The sequence below is a fragment of the Rhinatrema bivittatum genome, chromosome 19 (genome assembly GCF_901001135.1).
Source record: "Rhinatrema bivittatum chromosome 19, aRhiBiv1.1, whole genome shotgun sequence".
Lineage (NCBI taxonomy): Eukaryota > Metazoa > Chordata > Amphibia > Gymnophiona > Rhinatrematidae > Rhinatrema > Rhinatrema bivittatum.
The window spans coordinates 15316843-15344053 of record NC_042633.1 but is presented as its reverse complement, the minus strand read 5'-3'; the positions used below and the strand labels follow the sequence as shown (position 1 = coordinate 15344053).

General features: G+C 48.0%; 1 protein-coding gene across 1 annotated transcript; it reads right to left on the bottom strand.

Moving 5' to 3' along the window:
• Positions 1–1216: 1216 nt before the first annotated feature.
• LOC115080262 (extracellular calcium-sensing receptor-like) lies at positions 1217–27211 on the bottom strand. The gene is made up of 5 exons (XM_029584417.1): positions 27068–27211; positions 25888–26727; positions 24235–24462; positions 13911–14034; positions 1217–2139 (listed from the first exon to the last, which is right to left on the bottom strand). The coding sequence occupies exons 1-5, from the start codon at positions 27209–27211 to the stop codon at positions 1217–1219; spliced, it is 2259 nt and encodes a 752-aa protein (XP_029440277.1).

Here is a 27211-nt window from a genome sequence, read left to right as displayed (position 1 = left end):
AGTCATGAGATCGGTGCAAGGGCTAACTGGAGCTTCACCCCTGGAAGCCTGTGGACCCCGGGAGGAGTCCGTAGGGACTCGGGCCGCTGGGACTTAGATGGGCCCTTAGAGACAATGGTCCAGAAGAAGTTCAAGGTCAAGTGCCAGAGGATCGTTGCTTACCAGTCCGAGGTCACACACCAGGAATCCCGCTTGCCAGTCCGAAGTCACACACCAGGATTCACCACTTGCCAGTCCAAAGTCAGGAACCAGGAATCACTAAGACGAGACAGGAACCAAGAAGCAAGGGTCCGAAGCACAAGAAGACTCACCGGAGCAAGCAGACTCGACTAACCCGAAAGTTGCCAAGTCAAGAAATGAGCAGAGGAAGCCTCCTTTTATACTTCCTCTACTCTGGCTCATTGGAAACAGCTGTAGGTAGTTAAAGGGACCAGGTCCCTTTAAATCTGGTGAGGAGGCGTGGCCTTGCGCCTAAGATGGCGGTGGCCATCTTGGATTTCGGCCGCGAAGGAGAAGCTGCCTGATGCTGCGCGGGAGGAGCAGGGACGGCTCCCAGCCCGGCGGTCAACCCGGAGACCCTCGCCGACGCGCGGGAACAACGGGCACCGGACCATAGGCTTCTCTCCTGACGCTGCCGCGGCGGGTCGCTGTCGCAGTCAGGTGGGGGGGGGGGGGGGGGGGGTGGCAACCGCGGTCGTCCGCGGCCGCAGAACACAACACCTGTCCTGGTGATTCCACAGTCAGTCGGGTTTCAGGATAACCAGAATGAATATGAATAAGATAAATTTACATACATTGGAGAACCAGCATATGCAAATGTGTCTCATACATATTCATTGTGGATATTCTGAAAACCCAACTTTCTGTGGAGTCACCAGAACAAATGTGGGAAATCCTGGCTTATAGGATCCGAGACGTGAATATCAGATGTAATCTGGTCAGTTTAGTGATGCCGCTATGCTTTATACATTTTAAGTGAAGTGTTTACAATCTCTGTTAACTCCAGCTTGGCTGAGATGGTCATGTGATGAGTAAGTCATGTTACTTCTAAGTTCTAATGTTCAGTTTCTCAGGGGCTTGATTTTTTAGTTTAGCTGCCAATCAATTTATTTTTTTTAAATTTACTAGGGCTGCTGCTGTAAGTAAAAGTATTGGCAGAAAACAAGATTACAACACACAAACTCAGATATTTATTGATCAATAAGGTACAATGAAATTACATTGCCTTTTTGAGGCTCCCTGTGGCTTTCCCCATTAGGAATTCCTTGGTGTTCATGTCTGGTCTGATTAAGATGATATAACATTTGGGGAAGAATATACAACCCAACAAGCCAGCACTGGAGGACAAAATTGCAAATATTTCCACAGCCACCGTGTATTTTCCTGTTGTGCTAAGATAAGCAGGAATGAAAGAGATCCAGACAGCAATGAATATAAGCATGCTGAAGGTGATGAACTTAGCCTCATTAAAGCTGTCGGGTAACCTTCTAGCTAAAAAGGCCACAATAAAGCTGATAGTAACCAACAAGCCCATGTACCCCAGCATGCAGCAGAATGCAGCCAATGACCCTTCATTGCATTCAATGATTATCTTCCCAATCTGGGATTTCATGTTCATTTGAGAAAATGGGGGAGCCACAATCAGCCAAGTGACACAGATGAGGACTTGTACCAGACTGCAGGTGAGCACCAGGGCATTGGGAAGTTGCGGACCCAACCATGACCTCAGGTTGCTGGTTGGCTTGGTGGCCTTGAAGGCTATGACCACCATGATGGTTTTGGCCAGCAGGCAAGAGATGCAGATGGCAAATACAATTCCAAATGCCATCTGACGCAGCATGCAAGTCAGTTTTGTGGGTTGGCCTATAAACACTAATGAGCACCCAAAGCACAGGATGAGGGCTAATAACAGGAGGTAGCTGAGTTCACGGTTGTTTGCTTTCACAACTGGGGTGTGGCGGTTATGGATGAAAACAACAATGATAGTGGCTGGCATCAGGGCACCAAGCACAGAGATAACACACAGAGTCATACCCAAGGGTTCTTGATAGGACAGGAACTCGGTTGACTTCTTCTGGCACCCATCTTTTCTCTTGGTGGGCCATTGGTCATCAGGGCATTTCATGCACTCAATGGTATCTGTAGGAAGATGCATTTTTATGTGTGGCTTTAATCAGGGAAAATCATTTCATTTTAGAAATTATCCAGCTACTTTCTTGTGTCTATTCTTTTTTGAACAAAAAGATAACTTTTGTGGCAAAATTAAGGACAAATGTCCTGCCACATGAAAACTATACAGTCTATTTAAATGGATGCATCATCATGTGACTGTGAGACTCTTCAGCATATTACCTCACCTAACTATGGATTACAATATTTGTTCCATCATTGGATCCAGGAAATATAGGATACCTTGAAAGTTATGCTATCTTCTACTGGACTATGCAAAAGAAATTAGACCTAAGGTTCATTATTCTAGGTATTTCTCTATAAACGAGTACACCATTGGGGAATGCCCTTGTTAATGTAATCCACACTCCGAGGTATATATTTTTCCCTAAGCCAGGGAAAGGAGAATATTACCATTTTAGAAACAGAACCTATGGGTTCGTAGTCTTGGGGAGGTCAAGTTGGTGTCCCCAAACCCTGCTACCATAACCAGAGTCCTTTTCAGGTCACTCCTTATTGGTTGCACCACTTACCAGAGGCAATTAACTCACCAAGGAAAACCAGTTGATAATTTGACTAGCAAACTGTAAGAAAACCCATGCATATTTGGCAAAGAAAATGCAATTGTGTTAACAGCTACAAGACAACAGATGGTGCTATTAGTCTTGTGGGGGCGGACCCTTGGCCCGAGGTTGAGTTGACGCTCCCGTGGGGAAACCCCCACAGGTCCCCATCGTCGGGAGGCGGAGCAAACTGGGAAGCGGAGACTGACTGGAGCTTCGCCAATACCAGCCCTTGTTTCCCGCAGGTTGAGCCCTGGGGTGCCGGGGCCGGCTGGTCTTGGGTGGGCCTCCGCGTGGTTGATCCCGAGGAAGATGTTCAGGACAGGGAGCCAGGGAGCCAGGAAGCAGCAGAGACATAGGGTCCGAAGGAGCTGAGTTCAAGACAGGGCCTGGATCCAAAAGCCCAGACAGGCTGAGGCAGGCTAGAGAACAGGAACAAGTTAAATCTGGAATTGTAAGTAGGCAGAAGCCTAAGAGAGGCCAAGTCCAAGTAATCAGCTGGAGGCAGTCAGGTTCAAGCTGGAGTCAGGACAGGCGGCTGGAGATGAAGTCAGGTGCGGGCTGAAGTCAGGGCAGGCGGCTGGAGGCAAAGTCGAGTAGAAGGCTGAAGTCAGGGCAGGCAGCTGGAGACAAAGTCGAGTACAGGCTGAAATCAGGACAGGCGGCTGGAGACAAGGTCAAGATACGAGCACAGGTCAGAACTGGGAATCTGTCCAAAGCGTGGTCAAGAGCGAGCAAGGGTCAAAGCCAGGAATCCATCCAATAGCGTAGTCAGGAGAAGCAAAGGTCAAAGCCAAGAATCCATCCAATAGCGTAGTCAGGAGAAGCAAGGGTCAAAGCCAGGAATCCGTCCAAGGTAATCAGGAACAGGTAACAGGTACTGGAACTCAGGAACTGGAAACAGGAACGCAGGACTGGAACGAATGAGCACAGGAGCAGGAACAGGAACGAAGGAGTAGCAACTAAGCACACGACAAATGTGGAGACCTGTTGCCAAGGCAAAAACCAAGTGGCGGGGCCTGTCTTAAATATCAGGGCCCGGCAACGTCATCATCCGGGCCTGCGGGAAGGTTTCCCACTGCGGCCCCTTTAAAGTTGGGAAAGGCATGCATGTGCGCGCCTAAGGCAAATGACTGAGATTACGTGGTGGGGGCGTCTCCCCTACACGCACGTGGGGAGACCCGACTGGAACCGGAGGAGGCCTCAGAGCAGCCGGAGGAACCTGGGGAAGTGGTAGGAGCGCAGGCGCGTAGGCGGCTGCCTACCGCTGCTAAAGAGCAAGGGCCAGCTTTGGGACCCGGGCGCCAGGGGTGAGTAGAAGGCAATTAGAAGGCAAAGTCTGGCAGTTTGTAATTAACACAAGTAGAGTTGGAACAACACAGAAATACTGATGGTTAAAGCTGCTGCTAAGTTCCATTATGAGCTGAAGATTAAATGTAAATATTAAGTATGCAAACAACCCCCCCACAAATACCCCAGAATGGTTTACCCCTGGGCACCCAGGAATTTTCTTTCCTCCTTCTTATTGTCTGCTCCAAATCACTATATATATATATATATATATATATATATATATATATATATATATGTGCACATCAAAAGTTGGGGCCCTCTGAGGATGAGGAAACCTGTTTGTGATGGAGAAGGTACAGAGAAGGGCGACCAAAATGATAAAGGGCATGGAACAGCTTCCCTATGAGGAAAGGCTGAAGAGGTTAGGACCATTCAGCTTGGAGAAGAGACGGCTGAGGGGGGATATGATAGAGGTCTTTAAGATCATGAGAGGTCTTGAACGAGTAGATGTGACTCGGTTATTTACAATTTCGAATAATAGAAGGACTAGGGGGCACTCCATGAAATTAGCAAGTAGCACATTTAAGACTAATCGGAGAAAATTCTTTTTCACTCAATGCACAATAAAGCTCTGGAATTTGTTGCCAGAGGATGTGGTTAGTGCAGTTAGTGTAGCTGGGTTCAAAAAAGGATTGGATGAGTTCTTGGAGGAGAAGTCCATTACCTGCTATTAATTAAGTTTATTTAGGGAATAGCCACTGCTATTAATTGCATCAGTAGCATGGGATCTTCTTAGTGTTTGGGTAATTGCCAGGTTCTTGTGGCCTGGTTTGGCCTCTGTTGGAAACAGGATGCTGGGCTTGATGGACCCTTGGTCTGACCCAGCATGGCAATTTCTTATGTTCTTACCAAATCCAATGGGTACAATAGTGGAAATGGCTATGTTTACTCTGAGCTGAACTCCTGCAGTAATTGCTAAGGCAGGTAAAGAAAACAACCCTCTCCTCTCCATTTCTTAACTGTTTTTCTGAAAGTCTTTGTATTTATCTCCCAGTTTTCTTTGTTTACTTATCTTAGTCATTTCTCAATAGGGAATTAACGCATATTCTGGTCGGGAAATCTCAGGATGTCTTCCCCCAGTGAACCACAGCTCCTTGACTGGTGCTGGCAGATCCCGCTCTGTTCCTCCTGTGCTTCAGGAGCAGAGGACGTTCTTTCTCCAGATATTCTAAGGGAGCAGTCTCTCTTCTTTGGCTCTCTGTCTGTCTCTTCTTTCTTGGCTCTCACAGCTGCTGCTTGAGTTGTGCTCTCCTCCTGTTCTCAGCAGGGCTTGGATTTTTTTCCAGTCTCTCCTTTTCTGAAGAAAAACTAATGGCTCAAACCCCAGAGCAGGAAGCTCAGCTCAGCCGTCCTGGGTGTTTTGGCTTTGCTCATTGGCTCCTGCATTCAGTTTTTCTCTCACTCTGCACTGTGTGAGTATTTTCAACTTGTTAACTCTGCAGGTGCTGGAGACATTTGGAAACACAGCCTTTCTCCAGCAGAAGTCAATTTCCAGGGTTTCAGCTGAGACAGCCCCTCTCTGACAGCTTTCTGCTTTTAGTGGAACAAGAAGACAATGTCCTGCCAACCTTCCAGTATTTGAAGTGCAGTTGCTACCAGTCCAGTACTTACCCAATGACCCTGATTCCTGTTATGACCGTCGGCTGCGGGCGGCCGCGGCTGACCCATCTCAAGCCATGTCATGCCCTGCTCTCCACTTTGGGTGAACTCGCGGCTGCGGCTAGCTGCTACCGCCGCGTACCTCTTGGCTCCCGAGACTCCATGTGGTGGCTAGGATGCCGCCGACCTACACGCAGACTCTGGGCCTTCCTAGGCGCGCGCGCGCCACCGGGCCTCCCTTTAAAGGCCCAATGGCGGGAACTGCAGGGGCGTCCCCGGCTGATGACATCACAAGCCGGAGATATTTAAGCACCTCCTTTGGCCTACGCTAATCGACTTCGCAACAAGTTCCCTGAGCTCCGTTGGTGCTTGTTCCTGTTCTCCAGACCTGCCGTTCCTGCCTTGGATCTCTGCTCTGCATTTTGGACTCTGGCTTGGGTACCCGCTCCTCAGGGGCTTGCTCTGCGCTTCCTTTTCGGGACTTTGTCTAGCGCTGCCCCACTCCTTGGGGTAGCCTCATCACTACTCTGTCAGAGATCCCTTCTCCATGCTTCCCCACTCCTCAGGGTAGCCTCAGCATTGCCACATTGGAGTTCCTGTGTTAGGATTTGTGGGTATGTGGGCCCTGGGCCGAGGTGAGAGATGGTACCGCCCATGGGTACCGCCCCTTGAGCCTCACCTTCGGGAGGCGAGATCTCAGCTGAAAAGTGTAGAACAACAAGTGCTGGAAAGACAGAGCAGAGATGAGAGGCAGAGGAAGCTAGAGGGAGTGACTCCTGGTGGTGCAGTCACGGAACATCAGGCAGGGAGCTGATGCTAGTTCTAGTTAGAGAGTCCTTTAATCTTTATTAGAGAAGTAGAGTAACACTGCCCATGGAGCGGGGAGTGTGGGAGAAAGACACACACTCACTGGGGTGCCCCCAGGGTCTGTGAAGTGGGCTACACCCACGGAGTAGTCCTTTATAGATGATGGTACGGCAATGGTCCGCAGAGCGGGGTACTCACTGCAGCAGAGTGAAATTTCCAGAGAAGGCCCCGGGGAACAGAGCAGGCAGAAGTCCTAGGCGGAAGGCCCTCTGAGGAGCAGATAGCCAGAGACAGGAAGGGCCCCTGAGGAGCGGGTACTTGGAATGTCTCATGCCACGGAAGCAGGAGCTGGAACAAGAGTCTGTAGCGAGCAATGCAGATTCAGCAATGAGGGAACTCGTTTCCAAGTCATAGGTAAGCAGGGCCAGCCGGCTTAAGAGTCGTTGAGGAGTGACGTCATCTGAGGGGGACACCCCGCAGGTTCCCGCCATGACGTGCATAAGACTGGCCAGGTAGCACGTGCGCGCGCCTAAGGGACTCCAAGGGCAAGATGGCGGTCGGCAGCGTCCACGCCATCCAGGGGGGGGCCGGGAACCAAGGCGTGTACGTCAGCGATAGTTGGCGGAGGCCGCGAGTCGACCCAGAGGAGTCAGTGTAGTCAAGCAAGAGGTGAGCAACTGCGACCGGGGGTAACATCCTATCTCTACACTTCCCCGTTCCTCTGGATAGCCTCAGTGTTATTATACCAGAAATACAGTCTCTACGCTTCCTGCTCCTCGCGGCACCCAGCAGTATTGCTACAGTACAGGTGTCTGCGATCACGTGACTATGACGCAGACAGCTTGGCTATGCCTCCTTTCTCCTGGGCCACAGCCGTGGTCCAGTTGCTTGGTTTCCAGTCCATCTCGCCTCCCAGCGGTGGGGCCCTGTGGGTTCAGCCCCTCAGGGAGAGTCAACTCCCACCTCAGGCCAAGGGTCGACAAAACCTAACAGATTTCCAAGTCCATGGATCCGGCAGAGGTCTCAGCTATACAGGCCATTTCTGGCCTGGCACAAAGAAGCAGTGAGCAACAAAAGTTCCTGGAAACACTAGCAGCTGCCATTGATAACCTGAGCACTCGTTTAGATGCCACAGTGACTGCCACCACGATGTCTCCCAAGCTCAACCCTTCCACCTCTATGCCGGTTCCTCGGCTTACCGTGCCCTTACCGGCACCTCCATGCTTTTCTGGGAACCCTCTTATGTGCAGAGGTTTCCTGAATCAATGTAACATGCACTTCTGCCTGCAACCGACTTATTTCCCAGATGTTATTATTTCCTACATTTCCTACATCCTTTTCCTCCTGGATGGCAAGGCCTTGGCCTGGGCATCACCCCTCTGGGAGCATGCTGACCCGGTTCTTCGAGACCTGCCTGGGTTTCTTGCCCTATTTTGCTCCGTTTTCGATGACCTTGGCAGAAAATCCGCTTCCGGATCCACACTTCTCCATCTCCAACAGGGCACCCGGCCATTGACTGACTATGTCATAGAATTCCGGACCCTGTCATCAGAACCTCATTGGGAGTCTGACTGCCTATGATCCATTTTTCTTGAGGGACTGAGCTCTCGAATCAAAGATGAGTTGGCGGCTCGTGAATTGCCTGCATCTCTGGATTCATTGATAGATCTGGCCGGGGGGATTGACCGCCGCCTGCAGGAGTGTTCACAGGAGTCTAGAGCTTCCAGGAAATCTACGCCAAGCTCATCCCGAATTCAACACTCGTCTTCACCCAGGCTGAACTCATCTCAAAGCAAAGCTGAGGAAGAGCCTATGCAAATGGGCCGGAGCAGACTTTCTCCCAAGGAATGACACCACTGCCAGCTATCAGGTCTCTGCTTATACTGCGGCAAATCTGGACATGCCATAGCCACATGCCCTATCTGTCCGGGAAACTCTAGGTTCAGCGGGAGGACTGCTCCTAGGCCTGACTTCGCCTTCTCCTCCATTGACATTGCCCATCTCCATCAAGCTGGACAATCAAGAGTTCCATACCCTGGCTCTCGAGGACTCTGGGGCTGGTGGGAACTTTATTTTAAAACAATTGACAGAACACCTCCGGATTCCCACCATCTGCTCCCCAGTGCCGTTACTTCTTTCTTCCATCCACGGAGAACCACTTCCTGGTGAGGTCACCCACACCACAGCTCCTATCCTGCTCCGCACAGGATCCCTACACGTGGAGTCCATTTCCTTCCACATTCTGGACAAAACCATACATCCTGTGGTCTTGGGACTGCTGTGGTTACAACAGCACACCCTGCAGTTTGACTGGGCCACCTTACAACTTTCCCGCTGGGGTTCCTTCTGTCATGCCAACTGTCTGGAGCCTGTCTCGCCTCTGCCCTGCCTGAGTACTTCGCTTTCTCCTCCCGGCCTTCCCCTGCATACTCATCGTATGCAGATGTGTTCTTCAAGAAGGCCGCGGACACTTTGCCTCTGCATCGTGCCCATGATTGCGTAATCAACTTGTTACCTAACACAGAGCCTCCTTGGGGTAGAATCTATCCATTATCGCTCACAGAAACTCAGGCAATGTCGGAGTACATCTGTGAGAACCTGGCTAAAGGCTTCATTTGACCCTCCAAGTCTCCCGCTGGAGCAGGCTTTTTCCTCGTGGGGAAAAATGATGGCTCGCTTCGCCCCTGCATCAACTACTGGGGTCTGAACGAGATCACCCTAAAAGACCGCTATCCATTACCTTTGATTTCTGAACTTTTTGACAGGCTCCAGGGAGCGAAAATCTTCTCTAAATTAGACCTCAGGGGGAGCCTATAATTTGGTTCGAATCTGCGAAGGCGATAAATGGAAGACCGCTTTTAATACTCGAGACTGCCATTTTGAATACCTTGTGATGTTTGGCCTTTGCAACGCACCTGTGGTCTTCCAGAATTTGATGAACGAGGTCTTCAGGGATTATGTTATACCAATGTGTTGTGGTGTATCTCAACGACATCTTAGTATTCTCCAAAGACCTCCAAAGCCACCGCCATGATATCTCTCGCGTCCTCCAGCGTCTACGAGACAATCAATCCTATGCCAAATTCGAAAACTGTTCTTTTGAGCAGGAGACCGTCCCTTTCCTCGGCTACATGGGTTCTAATCAGGGGTTCAGGATGGATGCCCAGAAGTTGAAAAGCATTCGCGATTGGCCTCAGCCTACGGGCTTCAGGTCCTTACAGAGATTCCTTGACTTTGCCAATTACTACCGGTCTTTCATTCATCATTATTCCACTCTGACTGCACCACTCATGGCCATGACTCGCAAGGGGGCCAATCCTTCCCAGTGGTCACCTGAGGCCATGTCCGCCTTCCAGGACCTCAGAACCACCTTTCTCCGTGTCTCCGCCATCCGGACCCCAGACGCTCATTCATTGTCGAGGTCGATGCCTCCGATGTGAGAGTAAGGGCAGTCCTAAGCCAGTATTTGACTACCCATGCCTTACATTTATGCTCCTTCTTTTCCAGATGCGTCTCCCCTGCAGAGCAGAACTACGCAATCGGGAATAAGAAGCTGTTAGCTATTAAGCTAGCCTTTGAGGAATGGAGTCCCTGGCTCGAGGGAGCCCAACACCAGATCACAGTATATACCAACCACAAAACCCTTGAGTATTTACACCGTGCACAGTGCCAGAACCATCGTCAGGCCCGTTGGGCCCTCGTTTTTACCCGATTTAACTTCCTGCTGTGCTACCGACCAGCCAACAAAAATTGCTGAGCCGATGCTCTCTCCAGATCCTTTGTCCCGGAGGATGTTCCTGACACTCCACAGCATATAATTGACCCCGCTAAGGTCATCCTATCTGCCACATTTCCGGTGCCTCATCAATTACGCCTGAGGGTTCTCCGTTGGGCTCACGACTCCATGACCGCAGGATACCCAGGGCAGTCCAGAATGCTGTCCACTCTCCAGCGGTTTTACTGGTGGCCTACTATGAAGAAGGACGCACAGGCCTATGTACAGTCTTGTCCCACTTGCACCTGCCATAAGCCTCCAGTGGGACACCCGTGGGGACTCTTGCAACTGCTGCCTATTCTGAGTGAGCCATGGACCCATATCACAATGAATTTCATCGTGGACCTTCCGCGTTCCGGAGGCAAAAACACCATTTGGGTCACCGTTGACCGCTTTTCCAAAATGGCCCACTTTGTGGCTCTGCCTGGTCATAAGAACATAAGAAATTGCCATGCTGGGTCAGACCAAGGGGTCCATCAAGCCCAGTATCCTGTTTCAAACAGAGGCCAAACCAGGCCACAAGAACCTGGCAATTACCCGAACACTATGAAGATCCTATGCTACTGATGCAATTAATAGCAGTGGCTATTCCCTAAATAAACTTAATAGCAGTTAACGGACTTCTCCTCCAAGAACTTATCCAAACCTTTTTTGAACCCAGCTACACTAACTGCACTAACCACATCCTCTGGCAACAAATTCCAGAGCTTTATTGTGCGTTGAGTGAAAAAGAATTTTCTCTGATTAGTCTTAAATGTGCTACTTGCTAACTTCATGGAATGCCCCCTAGTCCTTCTATTATTCGAAAGTGTAAATAACTGATTTACATCTACTCGTTCAAGACCTCTCATGATCTTAAAGACCTCTATCATATCCCCCCTCAGCCATCTCTTCTCCAAGCTGAATAGCCCTAACCTCTTCAGCCTTTCCTCATAGGGGAGCTGTTCCATCCCCTTTATCATTTTGGTTTCCCTTCTTTGTATCTTCTCCATCGCATCTCTATCTTTTTTGAGATGTGGCGACCAGAATTGTACACAGTATTCAAGGTGCGGCCTCACCATGGAGCGATACAGAGGCATTATGACATTTTCCGTTTTATTAACCATTCCCTTCCTAATAATTTCTGCATTCTGTTTGCTTTTTTGACTGCTGCAGCACACTGAACCAATGATTTTAAAGTATTATCCACTATGATGCCTAGATCTTTTTCCTGGGTGGTAGCTCCTAATATGGAAACTAACATCGTGTAACTACAGCAAGGGTTATTTTTCCCTATATGCAACACCTTGCACTTGTCCACCTTAAATTTCATCTGGTCTTCCTTCAGCACCGCAGCTCAAGCAATTGTTTATTCACCATATGTTCCAGCTCCACGGCCTTCCCAAACATATCCTCTCGGACTGTGGAGTCCAGTTTACTGCCCGATTCTGGAGGTCTCTCTGCAAAAAGTTCAATGTCTCTTTAGATTTCACCTCGGCTTATCTACCCCAAGCCAATGGAGAAGCAGATAGAATGAATAGAACTCATAAACAATTTCTGCAGGCCTATGTTAATCTATGGCAGAATGATTGTGCCGACTTCCTTCCCTGGGCTGAGTTCGCTTTGAATTCGCATCAGTCCTCATCCACCGGTTCATCACCTTTCCAGGTGGTCTATGGATGTCAGCCTCTGCCACCACTGCCGCTTCCATTATCTGTTCCCTCACCAGTGGCTCAGTCGACCACCCAGGAGTTGCACCAACTCTGGAACAGCACAAAGCATTTGCTACAGCAAGCTGCCCAAAGGGCTAAAAGGTTCTTTGATGCACATCATCGTGAAGCCCCCTAGTTTAAACCGGGTGACAAGATGTGGTTTAGCACCCGGTTCATCCGACTCAAGCTGCCTTCGGCTCATTTTGCTACCAGGTACATCAGTCCCTTTCCGGTGCTCCGCCATTTGGGTCCAGTCACCTACCAACTCCGGCTTCCCTCCTCTCTCAAGATCCACAATGCCTTCCACATATCGCTATTAAAACCCTTGGTATTGTCTGGCTTCTCCAAAAAACCTCCGGATCCTCAACCACTGTCATCCGAAGTGGACATGACATATCAAGTCCAAGACGTTCTTGATGTGAGGAAACGTGGAGAGAAGTGAGAGTACCTCCTGTCTTGGGAGGGTTTTGGGCTGGAAGAGAACAGTTGGGAGCCTGCCACCAATATCCTTGATAAGGATCTCATCAAGCAGTTCCATGCCATACATCTTCGAAAACCCAAAACCCCCGGGGGGGCCTTAGGAAGGGGGTACTGTTATGACGGTCGGCTGTGGCCAACCGAACTTATGTCACGTCATGCCCTGCACTCCACTTTGTGTGAAATCGCGGCGGTGGCTAGCTGCTACCGCCGCATACCTCCTGGTTCCCAAGACTCCACATGGCAGCTGGGACGCCGCCGACCTACACACCAACTATGGGCCTTCCTAGGCACACGCACGCACCACCAGGCCTCCCTTTAAAGGCCCAATGGCTGGAACTGCAGGGGTGTCCCCGGCTAATGACATCACAAGCCTGAGATATTTAAGCACCTCCTTTGGCCTACGCTAATCGACTTGGCAACGAGTTCCCTGAGCTCCGTTGGTGCTTGTTCCTGTTCTCCGGACATGCCGTTCCTGCCTTGGATCTTGCTCTGCATTTTGGACTCTGGCTTGGGTACCCGCTCCTCGGGGGCTTGCTCTGCACTTCTTTTTCGGGACTTTGTGCCCCGCTCCTCGGGGTAGCCTCAGCGTTGCTACACCAGAGATCCTGTCTCTACGCTTCCCCGCTCCTCAGGGTAGCCTCAGTATTACTACACCGGAGATCCTGTCTCCATGCTTCCCTGCTCCTCGGGGTAGCCTCAGTGTTACCACACTGGACATTCAGTCTCTATGCTTCCCTGCTCCTCGGGGTAGCTCCAGCATTACCACACCAGAGATCCAGTCTCCAAGCTTCCCCACTCCTCGGGGTAGCCTCAGCATTGCCACACCGGAGTTCCTGTCTCTACGCTTCCCGCTCCTCGGGGTAGCCTCAGCATTGCCACATCAGAGTTCCTGTCTTTACCTTCCCCGCTCCTCGTGTTAGCCTCAGTGTTACTACACAGGAGATCCTATCTCTACGCTTCCCCGCTCGTCAGGGTAGCTCCAGCGTTACCACACCAGAGATCCAGTCTCCACGCTTCCCGGCTCCTCGTGGACACAGGTGTCTGCGATCATGTGGCTGTGACGCAGACAGCTCGGCTACGCCTCCTTTCTCCTGGGCCACAGCCATGGTCCAGTTGCTTGGGTTCCATTCCAACTCACCTCCCGATGGTGGGGCCCTGTGGGTTCAACCCCTCAGGGAGAGTCAACTCCCACCTCGGGCCAAGGGTCCACGAAACCCTCAAAACCTAACAATTCCATTGCTTAGCTTAGAACCAGGTAAGCTCATGGGGACACTCATTTTTAGGGGATCCTGCCACACTAAGATGGTAATACGTTCATTGGAAGAAGTCACTTTATACACATCGGCTCAGATTTAAACAGCAGTGCCTGTAATGTTCTTGCCAGGTGAACTAATTTAGACAGAACCTGTTAGACCTTGCCTTTTAACATAAATATACCCCCATGCCCATTACAGTGAAATTCATGGCACTCACCTGTTTGGTTGCTAAACTCTTCTTCAGAGCATGGGATGCAGTCAAAGCAGCAGGCAGGTTGCCCTTCCAGAATGGCCTTCCGGAACCCAGGACCACAGCTCTTACTGCAGGTAGAGATGGGAGCCTTCATGGAGAGAAGTGTGAAGGGAGACTCAGTACATTTATCTGTGAATAATTAACTATGTTTTAGAGAAGTGGTATTGCTTGAACTCTTTGAATGTAGACCTTTGACCCTGAGCTGAGACTCACATTCAAGTGAGGGGTGAAGTTCACAATTATTACTCTGGATGTAGAGGACTTCCCTTGGGTAAACTCAATTATTTTAAATAAGACAAAGCCACTAACTGTTATTACAAAGATTTTAAAAAGATTTCAGAGGGATATGCTTGATTGAAATCCCTAGGGCTGGACTTCCTTTTGTGTGTGCCAGCTGCGGCAGGCCCGCGGCCAGGCCCTCTTACCCTCTTTTGCCTGCTCCACCATCTGGCTCCACTTCACTCGCAGCCATGGGCCGTCACCTACGACCTCGGGCCACCCCGGTGCTCCTGTCTCTGCGGTGGACATCCATGCTCCACGCAGTCCGTGGGGAGACTCCGCCATCCTGCGGCATGCTCCTCCCTAGGCACGCGCACGCATCTCCTCTTCCTTTAAATGGGCCGCGGCGGGAAACTAACCCGCAGCCCCGGATGATGATGTCACTGTGTCCCGGTATATAAGGCCGAGCCCAGCTTCAGTTAGTTGCCTTTGCAACAGGTCTCCACGCTGGTCGTGTACTTCATTGCTTCCCCTGGTGATTCTTTCATGTTCCTGATTCCTGTCTGTTCGTGTTCCTGATCCTAGTTCTGGTACTTTCCCTTGTTCCTGCGTTACTCTACTTGTTCTATGGATTGATCTCCTGGACTCGACCTCTGCTTTGCCTGACCATGCTACTGATCATCTCCTGGACTCGACCTCTGCTTTGCCTGACCATGCTACTGATCATCTCCTGGAACCGACCTCTGCTTTGCCTGACCACGCTACTGATCATCTCCTGGACTCGACCTCTGCTTTGCCTGATCATGCTACTGATCATCTCCTGGACCCGATCTCTGCTTTGCCTGACCACACTACTGATTATCTCCTGGACCTGACCTCTGCTTTGTCTGACTACGCCACTGATTATCTTCTGGACTTGACCATTGCCTTGCTTTCCACTCTACCTTGCCTGCCACCTGTCCTGACACCAGCCTGTTAAACGAAGCCTCTGCTATTCTCATTCTGGACTTCGCTTCTCAGGCTTTGGCCTGTTCTTACTCGGGGGCCCCCTGTCTGCCTCCTGTTCCATTTGGCGCCTGGGTCTCTGGGACTCCGCCTCATCCAGATCAGACCACCTACTCTTACCACTACTGGTCCCTGGCTGACCACCTCCTCATCCATTGGAAGACCTCAGATGGAGGTCCACCTAATTCCAGCTGGACCCAGTACCCAAGGGCTCAACCTGCGGGGAACGAGGGCTGGTATTGGCGAAGCTCCAGCTGGCCTCCGTCAGTCAGCCAGCTCCAACTACCAATGGTGGGGACCCGTTGGGCTTGCCCTGTGGGTAGCATCAACCCCACCTCGGCTCAAGGGTCCACCTCCTGCACAACATTTCCAATGAGGCAGAGAAGACATGTATCTAAGGATGGAGTACCAGGCCACCAGTGCTTTGGATCAATGGCCACTTTCCATTTCTGAACAGACATTGATCCCTGCCAACTCATGCCCTTTCTCAGTGACATCTCCTATACCAGCCCCAGCATTCCACCTTTCTGCAGCTTGTCCAGCCAAATTCACCTGGTGATGACAGCTAGACCCAATGTAGCAGAAAAAATGGATACGATTGGCTGCTGCCTTCCCAGTTCCCAGGCCCTGATGATAGTTAGGTAGTTGAAGTGTGCTGAGAACATTTTGTGAGACATTTTGGTGAGTGATGGGCAGTAGGCAGAACCCCATGCTATAGATACAATGTTAGGTTCCATATTAGGAGCTACCACCCAAGAAAGAGATCTAGGCGTCATATTGGATAACACATTGAAATTGTCAGTTCAGTGTGCTGTGGCAGTCAAAAAAGCAAAGAGAATGTTGGGAATTATTAGAAAGGGAATGGTGAATAAAACGGAAAATGTCATAATGCCTCTGTATCGCTCCATGGTGAGACCGCACCTTGAATACTGTGTACAATTCTGGTCACTGCATCTCAAAAAAGATATAGTTGCAATGGAGAAGGTACATAGAAGGGCAACCAAAATGATAAAGGGGATGGAACAGCTCCCCTATGAGGAAAGGCTGAAGAGGTTAGGGCTGTTCAGCTTGGAGAAGAGACGGCTGAGGGGGGATATGATAGAGGTGTTTAAAATCAGGAGAGGTCTAGAATGGGTAAATGTGAATCGGTTATTTATTCTTTCGGATAATAGAAGGACTAGGGGGCACTCTATGAAGTTAGCATGTGGCACATTTAAAACTAATTGGAGAAAGTTAGTGCAGTTATTGTAGCTAGGTTTAAAAAAGGATTGGATAAGTTCTTGGAGGAGAAGTCTATTACCTGCTATTAATTGACTTAGAAAATAGCCACTGCTATTATTAGCAACAGTAGCATGGAATAGACTTAGTTTTTGGGTACTTGCCAAAGTTCTTATGGCCTGGATTGGCCACTGTTGGAAACAGGATGCTGGGCTTGATGGACCCTTGGTCTGACCCAGTATGGCATGTCCTTATGTTCTTATATGTCCTTTTGGTTTGATGCATAGGACAAGGTGTGAGTGCAGTTGAGCTCAGGGTGGGAACAGACCTCCTCTTCCTTCTCTGATTCACTTATTTCAAAGGGGCCCCATCTTCCTGCATCTGATTTCTTTTTTATATTTCACTTATCAGCACTTCAAAGTAGATTACATTCAGATACTAGAGGAATTTTCCTATCCTCGCAGGTCTTATAATCTAATTTTGCACTTGAGGAAAGGAAGGTAAAGTGACTTGCATAAGGTCACAAGAAGCAACAGGGGGATTTAAACCCTGGTTTCCCTGGGTCATAGCCCCAATGCTCTAACCACTGGGCTACTCCCCCACTCTGTAATATAGAGGGGACTGCCTCCTCTTGGCCCTGCAAATCACCATCATTCCCTGGCTTGGATGTGATTAGTCACAGATCTGTGCTTGTTTTGAAAAATTTCAAGATTGTCGCATTCAGGATAAAAAATCAGACTCGGGTTCAAAGTCAAGTGAAGCTGGCTCAACCAAATTCATTACAGTCACATATTCATATATCAGGAGCTGGATTTCAGCTAGGTGAGAGAAGGCTCCTTCCATAATATTTCTAGAAGGATGTAGCCGGGCTGGAAATCATCCAGAGAAAGCCTTCCAAAATGATGAATGGTTTGCAACAAAAGCTTTATGACATAGACTTAGGAACCTAAATATATACACCTGGAAGTGAAGGAAAGATGGCGGGTGGGATTTTAAAGAGACATTTAAATACTTAAAATGTATAAGCACAAGAAGCAAATCTTTTTCAGAGGAAAGAATATGCTAGAAAAGTAGGTCACTGCATGAGTCTCAAGAGGGTAGATTCAGGAGCAACATCTGAAAATATTTAATCATAGCAAAGGTGATGGATGCTTGGAATGGACTCAGAGAGATGCTGGAGATAAAAATAGTAATGGAATTAAAAAAAAACATGCGATTAGCACAAAGGATCCCCTATGGCAATGAAGATGATAATTCATTGGGGTAACCTGCATGGAGTTGCAGTCATCCCAAAATAGCAGCAGTATGACTGTTGTGGGGTAACCTGGACAAAGTAACTGGGAATTATTATGTAAGGAACGTATGGTTCCCTTACCAAAAGGAATGTACTATCTACCTGGGCAGGTTCAGAGAGATTTAGTGAAGAGAGGTTTGGGTTTTGACTCCCCCAGTTGGAGTTTTGTTGTGTTCTCCTGAATTACCCTCCTTGGGTCAACCATCTGATTGATTTTTGATGTGTTGTGTTTTTTTTAATCTATTTTGGGAAACCTTCCCTGTGAGAGCCTTGATCCCCCTTCACAAAGGATTTGTGTAAGATTAGACTAAGGGGTAGGAGAGATTCTGCTGCTCTCTATCTCATGTCAAGTGGACAGATCAATCAGTGACCCCCTTGCAGAAAAGATTCAATTTTGATTGTTTTCCTCAGTGACTATCTTCTCATTTGGAGACAGGAAAGTGTTCTCACTCTTCCTGACTCTTGTTTGTTTTTCCCCTTTTTGATCAAAGTCTACTTTTGTTCTTTTGGGACCAAGTGCCTTTGGTACCAGGGACCACATTTCTAATCATTATGAAGAAGATGTGTCTTTCAACTAGGAAGAGCCTGAAGAGTGGAAGGTTCATCAGAGACGAATGGATTCCTGTCTATTGCCAGAGGGAAGGAGTTGAAGGTATTGTTCAAACATTGTTTTTATTAATCCAAGTGTTCTACATTTTAGAGGAGAATGCCACTCTGGTGCTTCCCGAAGAAGATCTAAGATATTCAAGAAAGACTGCAGGAAAGGTATGAGATTTGGGACTTGTGTTCTGACAATTCTAGACTGAGATATTTGGGAGTTGGAAGAAGGATTTCACTTTCTTCAATCTGAGTAACTGAAAGGAGGAGGAGGAGATAAATGTTCAGGAATTGGCTTCCATAAATTCAATTTACTAGAAGTGTGAGGTCACAAATTTATTAATCTTTATTCTTCATTATTGTTCATCATCTTTATTTAAAACCTAAGTGCTGTAAAGAATCTTGAGTCAATTTTATCAAATATCAGTAAAGGAGTAGGAAACCACATTACATCTTAGAGTGATTATCGCTGCTATAGATAGTGGAAATCATGTCAGAATATACTTTTGGAAACTGCTAAGAGATTTTCATTGGCGGTATATAAATGTTAAAATAAATAAATACATAAATAGTGCTCTTTACAGGGACTGGAAAAGGGCCCTGTACTTTGGTTAATGCGAAAGGACCTTGAAGCTGTGCTTTCCCCCACAGGGAGCCCTGGACCTCAGAAATAAAAAGCTATCTGTGAAAACTGGTGAAAATAGTGTCTATTTTATTTCGATCTTATCTTCATAAACTCTTTCGTTCTTATCTTCATAAACTCTTATCTTTCGATCTTATCTTCATAAACTCCAGCTTCACGTACACTATACCTCCCACCCCCTCCCCCCAAGACTTCTTTCCACTTCAGAAAACCCTGCTCCATGGAAAACCTCAGTTCCCATCTCACCAATGAACTACACAACCTAGATCTCTCAAACATCGACACAGACCTCTCCTCTTGGTTTAACATCACCAATTTTGTCGTCAACAAAATATGCCCCCTAACAGCTAAAGAAATAAATCCAGCCCTTAATAACAGAAAACCCTGGTTTACGTCTGAACTAAAAAAACTAAAACAGGAGCTCAGACACAAAGAACACAAGTGGCGTAAAGACCCTTCCCCCAACTCTTTAACTGCTTACTAATCATCCCTACACGGCTATAGGACTACCATCCTCCGAGCAAAAAGAGACTTCCATGCACACAAAATCGACAACTTTCACTATGACACAAAAGCCCTGTTCTCATATGTTTCTGAACTCACAAAATCCACCCCCCCCCCCTCCATCCCTGACAACGAAGCACAATCAAAATCGGATGAACTCGCAACCTTTTTCCAGAATAAAATTTCCAACCTCTTAGCCTTGCTCACTACAACTAACACCTCCTCCCTCCTCCCTACCCCCGTACACCACCACCATCGAAACAACAGCCTACCTAGACTCTTTCAAACTCACATCATCCCTCGAAATTGAATCCATCCTTAAGAACATGAAACCCTCCTCCCATCCCTCTGACCCCATCCTGACAAAACTACTATTCACCATACCAAAGATCATCTCGAAACCCCTTTCCAAAATCATAAACTGCTCCCTGTGTTATGAAAGTGGACCCCTGTTTCGAGGTAGATAGCTACTGTCGAAGGGCGAGGCCGCTCGGACTGGAGAGGCTTGATAGAAGACTTCACCCTGGAAGCATGCAACCCCCCCAGGAGGAGCCTGTAGGGGTCTGGCCGCTGGGACTTAGGTGACTCCTCTGAAGACTGTAGAAAGGTCTGGATGCAGGCGCCTCCTGCAGGTCGTGGGTTCCAGACGGCTGGCGCCTCCAGCAGGTCGTAGCAGTCTGAGGACAGAGTCGTAGAAGAGTCCAAAGCCGGTCCGAGGTTCGATACACAGGTGGGGTCCGAGTCCAGTCCAGGGTCTAAGCAGGAGAAGGGTCCAACGCCGTACCAGGGTCAAGCCAGGAGAAGGGTCCAACGCCGTACCAGGATCAAGCCAGGGGAAGGGTCCAACGCCGTACCAGGATCAAGCCAGGAGAAGACACTTCCACCAGTCCAGAAGTCAGCAGTCAGGAATCAATCCACGGAGCAGGGGAGCAGAACGGGACGAAGAACGAAGAACCAGGAACACAGGAACATACTCAGGCAGGAACCTCAATACCAAGGCAAGGACTGAATGCTCAGCCCTTGCCTTAAGTTCAGGAAGCCAGGGGAGGAGTCTCAGGGGGAGCCATGACACTTCCTGTCATGGCTCCTTTAAGAATACCCATCAGCCGCGCGTGCGGATCCTAGGAGCAGGGGAGGAGGAGCCGGATCGCCGCGGAGCCACGCCGCCGATCCCAGCAGTGGCGGTGGCCATCAGAAAGAAGGAAGGGGCTGCCTGCTCCCGCAGGAACCCTCGGCACTACCCAGCATCCCGGATAAGCTATTTCCTGCGCACCCGCTGGCCCGGCCTCAGTCGCGGTCCGCCGCGGCCGGCGCCCATGACACCCGGTCCCGGTCGCGGCATGCCGTGGCCGGCGGAGCTAACACACTGTCTCTTGGAATAGTCCCCGACGCACTGAAATTAGCCTCCCTTAAACCCTTACTGAAGAAACCAAACCTTGATCCAGGGAATCCCTCTAACTTCCATCTCATTTCTAGCCTGCCATTTATTGCCAAACCTATGGAGAGACTGGTTAACTCCCAACTCTCAGATTATCTTGACAAATACAAAATCCTCTACCCCGCTCAATTTGGTTTCCGTAAATCCCTTAACACAGAATCCCTCCTAATTTCTCTCACAGACACCCTTCTCTTGGGATTAGACAAAGGACAATCATACTTACTAGCAATTCTCGATATCTCATCTGCGTTTGATACACTTAATCATTCCATCCTCCTAAACCGCCTCTCTGACATAGGCATCTCAGGAACTGTCCTCAGATGGTTTGAGTCCTTCCTGAGCAACAGATACTATAAGGTCAGAATAAGCAATAAAGAATCCCCCTCTATCAGCTCAACCTTTGGAGTCCCCCAGGGCTCTTCCCTTTCCCCCACCCTCTTCAGTGTCTATCTCTTACCCCTATGCCACCTCCTCGCAAACCTAAAACTAACCCATTTTACATACACCGATGATGTTAAGATACTTATCCCCATAACAGAATCTCTCCCCAAATCCCTCAAATTCTGGGACAAATGCCTCCACTCCATCAACCTACTGCTCACCAGTCTCAACCTCGTCCTTAACACGGCCAAGACCAAACTCCTTCTCATCTCCCCGGATCACAACAACCTTGCCCTCCCCAACCCCTCATCCACCACAGCCACACAAATGAGAGACCTTGGCGTTGTACTAGACAACCGACTGAACTTAAAAAAATTCATTAACAACACAACAAAAGACTGCTTCTACAAACTCCAAATACTAAAAAAACTTAGACCCCCTCCTCCACTTCTACGATTTCCGCACAGTACTCCAAGCTACCCTTTTCTCTAAAACTGACTACTGCAAACTCCCTTCTTCTAGGCCTCCCCGCAACTACCACCAAACCCTTACAGATGCTTCAAAATGCGGCTGCCAGAATTCTCACCAACTCCAGCTGGAAAGACCACATCACGCCCATCCTCAAGAATCTCCATTGGCTCCCGATCAGGTTCAGAATCCTTTATAAGACCCTCACTATTATTCATAAAACCTTCCACAATCAGCACTCTCTCGAGTTAATTAATCCTCTCAGCCTGTACACCTCAAAAAGACCAGTTAGAGCTGCTTATAAAGGAACCCTCCATGCTCCCTCCCCTCTCCACACGTCTACTAGGGAACATGCCTTTTCCAAGGCAGGGCCATCTCTTTGGAACAAACTGCCCCCAGATCTACGCCAGGAACACTGCCCCTTGACCTTTAAAAAAAAACTAAAGACCTGGCTATTCAAACAAGCTTTTCCTTAACCCTCCTCCTGCCCTACCCGCCTACATAACCCCCCCCCCCCCCCCCCCACTAATCTAGACTATACCTTCCTATCCTATTGCTAATACAACATCCCCACCCACGTCCAAATCACCAATGGTGCAGCAGACTTCAATGCTATATATTTATACATACCTCATTTATGTACGATATATTTGTTATACAATTCATGTATTATCTGTCGCCTCATACGCTATAGTAGACGTGTTATATAATTTGTAATGCTACTTTTGGTCATTTGCTATTTGTCCTAATACTATTATTATATTACATTATTTATCATATTTATTCAACTGTTCCTCTTACCATGGTTACCCTATATATATTATCATATATCTTATACACATTATCTCATAAATATTATCCAGCGTATTCTTATATTTATTATTATGCAACTATTCCTCTCCATTTCTCTTCCTGCTCCAAGTTTCAGTAACCCGCGTTCAATGTAACTTATCTCTTATCTCTCATCTCTTCTCCCACCTCCTCCTGTAGCCTCCCAGCTACGTTTATTGTTAAAGTTCTCTTAACCCTTGTTCAATGTAAACCGATATGATAAGATACCCGTCTTGAATGTCAGTATAAAAAAAGGTTTAAATAAATAAATGTCTATGTTCCTTTGGGTCTTATCCCATCCAGGAGTTACAATTTCAAAACTTTGGAATAAGACATAGAAGGGATGGTATTGTTGATGAAGTGGACCCCTGAGCCGAGGTGGGGTTGAGGCTACCTGCGGGGAGCCTTGCAGGTCCCCACCATTGGCAGTTGGAGTTGACTGAGGCAGAGACCCAACTGGAGCTTCGCCAATACTAGCCCATGTTCCCCTTAGATTGAGCCCTCGGGTGCCAGGACCGGTTGGTCTTAGGTGCGGGCCTCTGTGATGAGTTATGAAGTGGTAGATATTGTAGGCTGGACTCCAAGAGGACACAGGGTCCAGCTGGGAGCACAGAGTAGATGGGCCAGCTGAGCAGCAGGAACCAGACAGGAGTGGAAGGCACTCAGCTGGGGGCAAACCAGATGGGAGGGGCAGCCAGCAAAGTCAGAGACAATGTCCAGGCTTGTGGTCAGAGGCAGGCGGCAGTACTCATGGCAGTACTCACTGTCTATGTTCAGGCAGTGGTCAGAGGCAGGCGGCAGTACTCATGGCAGTACTCAGTGTCTATGTTCAGGCAGTGGTCAGAGGCAGGCGGCAGTATTCAGTGTCAATGTCCAGGCAGTGGCCAGAGGTAGGTGGAAAGCAAGCAGTGTCAGGTCCAACCATGTAGTAGAGAAGGCGGGAGAACAAGAAGGGGACACTGACAAGGAGGATACCACAGGACAAGACTAACCACAGGGAAGATGAGACTGGATTGCCAGTGACGAACACACAGGAAACAGAGATACAGTGACTGTAGACAGGAACAGAGGCTGACGCTAAGGAGACTGAAATGCAGGAACAACGCTATGGCAACTCACTCTACCCAAAACATAGTCAACCAGTTGCCAAGGCCCTGAGGCATAGGGAAAGGGCCATTATATACAGACAAGGCTGTGATGTCATCAGAGACCTCCCAGTCCCCTTTCCCACCGTAGGGCCCCTAAACAGCAGGAAGAGGCATGCACGCACCTAAGGCATTTCCTGGAAAGCAATGTCAGTGGCAGCAGATGGAACCTGGCACGAGGTACGGGACGTGTCAGACTGTGGTGTCTGAGCATACCGAGGCTGCGCAGAGGTGAGCAGCATGGGAGGAGCAGGCAGCACGAGAGATGTCCAGGCCATGAAAGTACATGGCCCAGGGAAGCCCGGAGGCAAGGGTGAGTGTGGTGGTCTGTGGCATTGGTGCGGTTACTGGCAAACGTAACAGGTATTGGTGGACCTTGCATATGGCAGTTTATATATGCATCTACTCAAAGTGGATACAATTCAACTGGACAGACTGGATACTTAAGGGGGATCATTATGTGCCATCATATACTCTGTTACCATGTTAGTATGTATGAGAATTTAGTCAATGATTTTTCAATGAAGGTACAGGGGTCATCTAACCTCTGTATAGCCTTCACTCCACATGATAGTGCTGGTGTTGATTTTGATGTCTCGATCTCTAGAAGCTCCAGAGTCATAGTGGCCGATGTTTTTATAAAAGAAGGAGCCATCTGAAGATAGGTGCCAGTTCAGAATGTTGAAAGAAGCTGGTGGATTGCCCCTTTCATCAAAGAAAATCTCCCGGCCCATGGTGTTCTGGAAACGCACCTTCCGTATATAATGCAGGAGCTGTGCCGAGAAAAGGAAACATGCTTGCATTGGTTTTCCAGCACTGGCCTGAATTTATGGGGGTACCTCAACCCTCCATTATTTGACAATATTATCCAAAGTTTGCAATGTATATCCAGATGGAAAACTGATGCATTATCCAAATACAAGATTCCCCAATAAGTTCTGGTCTAGGCATCTAGTGTGTGGTTTTAAATGTTATGTCAGTGCCATTGCTTGACTCAAAATGTCAGATTTCCTGCAGATGTAATGTATTGAACACCTTTAGGAGAAAAGGTGTATTTTTAAAATAAAAAGTTATTTTCTTCATAAAATCAAGACATTTTGAACCCATCTCCAACCCCCTTCTGAGCCAACCAGTGAAATGAGTGTATCAGGCTCCTTGATAGTCTAGGGAGGGTGTTGGAACAGGTCCAGAGAGAGTATTAGGTTCTCAGATGTGTGCTAATCTCCAGCTTGGATGGAAAAGGTCTTTCTAGCAAAGAGATATGTTTCCTCTGCTGCAGCATGGCCTTCTAAATAGGATTACTGACTGGCTTCATTTCTGCTGGTTAAGCCGACCCACTCTTGTTTTATCCCATTGCCCGCATGGACCTGTAATCCAGCTCTTCCTATGGAAATGAGAACTACAAGTCCATTTATGGAATAGGTTAGGTCTATACTTTAGACATGGAGCCAGTTGGTGATTTATCATTAGATCCAATGGGTGGCTTTCATTCTGACTGACGTTTAAGCCAACAGATATAAAATACTGTTTGAAGAGGGACAACTCCTGAAATCCCAAGGGAGCTGACTTGTTTTTTTGGCCAAACCTTTATTTCCTGGACCACAGTAACACATCCTAGGACAAGGAGGTGATTGGAAGTTAAATCTCTGCAAGATGGTTGCTTAGACCCTAGCTCAGATGCTCCTGCCATGATGGGGATAGAGCCAAAAGAGGAAGGGATAAAAGATTTGCAGAGATGTTTTTAATTGAATGCTCACTATAACTGTCCTTGTTTCATTGAAATATAACATAGGCCACTAAAATGGTCTTGGTTTCGGCAGAAATATGTGGACAGCTCTGAAAAGCAATGGATTATGCTGTGGCTTGTTTGCAGACACCTAGGAGCACAAAGTTCTGTTGATATCATAGGACCTTAAAAAATTGGGTTCTTTTCAGGCTGACATGCCTTTTATTGGACTTTCTGATGACCCCTGTGTGTGGTCTCAAATGCTCAAACATAACAACTTATCTGGGTAATTGTTATTTTAGCCTAACAGAGGGCAGCACAGCCTGCAAAGAAAACCAGAAGCTTAGAAATGTCCTATGCATTTGCATATTCAACACTGCAAAGTAAGAAAAGCTGTGTCAGTAGAATCCAACATACTGTATGGGCTATGGTTCCTTAAAGTCACATACCTGGAACAAATATTGGCCCATACCTGCCAAGGCTCAAAATGTTTGATGTCACCACATGAGCCATTGAAGAAAGGTCCTGCTCCAGCTTCACAGGAATCCATGGCATGCAGGGCATGGGCTACCACATACAATGCATTGTACACATTATAGACGAACCCCAGTTTTGTCATGTCAAAGAAACGAATATCAAGAGTTCTCAAGTCTTCCTTTCCTGTACAGAGCTTCCTTTGTCTGCTTAGTTCTGAAAGAATGGCTTGGCTTGTGTTGGGGTCAGCCCACATGCAGCCAAAAGCATCTTCCCAAAACTGCCCAACAAAGATGTCTTCTGTAGTTCTGAAAGGATGAAGGTTATAGAGGTATTCTTTGAACCCTGGAATATTGCCTGTAGGAACAGAGAGTGCAATGGTTCCCTTAAGAGTTTTTGAGAACTCTTTTTTATTCAATATTGGAGACATAGCCCAGCCTTCTGTAGCAATCCAGACTTTTCCCATTACCTCACTCCTTGCAATTGCCAGCATCACTGGATAGAGATTGTTGTCTGTGGAAAAGACCACAATGACTCTAGTGGTTGTCCTTTTCACTACCTCCACAATCTGCTTGATCTTCTCTTCAGAGTAAAACAGGGGGATGGTTTCATAGAAGGCTACACAGATCCCATTCTTGATTAGCTCTTGTTTCAGCATCTGAGTCCCTATCTGTCCATAGTCATTGTCCTCAGCAAGGATTCCGACCCAGGTCCAACCGAAGAAGGTGATCAACCGGGTGATGCCCAGAGACTGATACTCATCACTTGGAGTAGTGCGGAGGAAAGAGGGAAATCGATTCTTATCACTAAGAGCGGCTACGGAAGAGGCATAACTGATCTAGAAGAATTTCATAAACAACATTAGTTAGCTCCTCTTCCCCTTGATATATATTTAGCAGAGAAATAACATGCATTTTTTAAAAATTTTCCATAAAGGTTGTCTCAATTTTCCCAAAGTTTTTTCCAGCACTCACAGTTTCCCTTAGACTGTAGGTGAACAGCCTCTTGACCACCACCCATTCATCCTCTTTGCTGATGATGAGCACTTCCCATAAAATCAATAAATTACATCTCCAATGTGGCTTTTGTAGGATCCCCATAAAAAGCATTGAAAAGTTCTTTAGAACCAATCAGAGCAGCAATGGAATATTCCTGACTTTGGTTTGATTGATCCATACCTGTGCTTGTTTATAGACGCTCAGGAGTTGAGCCATGGTTATTGACATTCGAGATTTGTCATCTCCAATCACCGCAGCCATAGGAGATTTTCCCCGGCAGGTGTAATTTGGGATGGGGTCTTTGTACCCGGTGAGTTGCCACAT

Excerpts from the sequence above, each read along its gene's own strand:
- LOC115080262 (XM_029584417.1), bottom strand. The coding sequence starts at position 27,211 with ATGTGGCAACTCACCGGGTACAAAGACCCCATCCCAAATTACACCTGC. Across the intron at positions 24,463-25,887 it reads AACATTTTGAGCCTTGGCAG|CTCCTGCATTATATACGGAA; the intron begins GTATGGGCCAAT and ends TTCTCGGCACAG. Across the intron at positions 14,035-24,234 it reads GGAGTGAAGGCTATACAGAG|GCTCCCATCTCTACCTGCAG; the intron begins GTTAGATGACCC and ends CTCTCCATGAAG.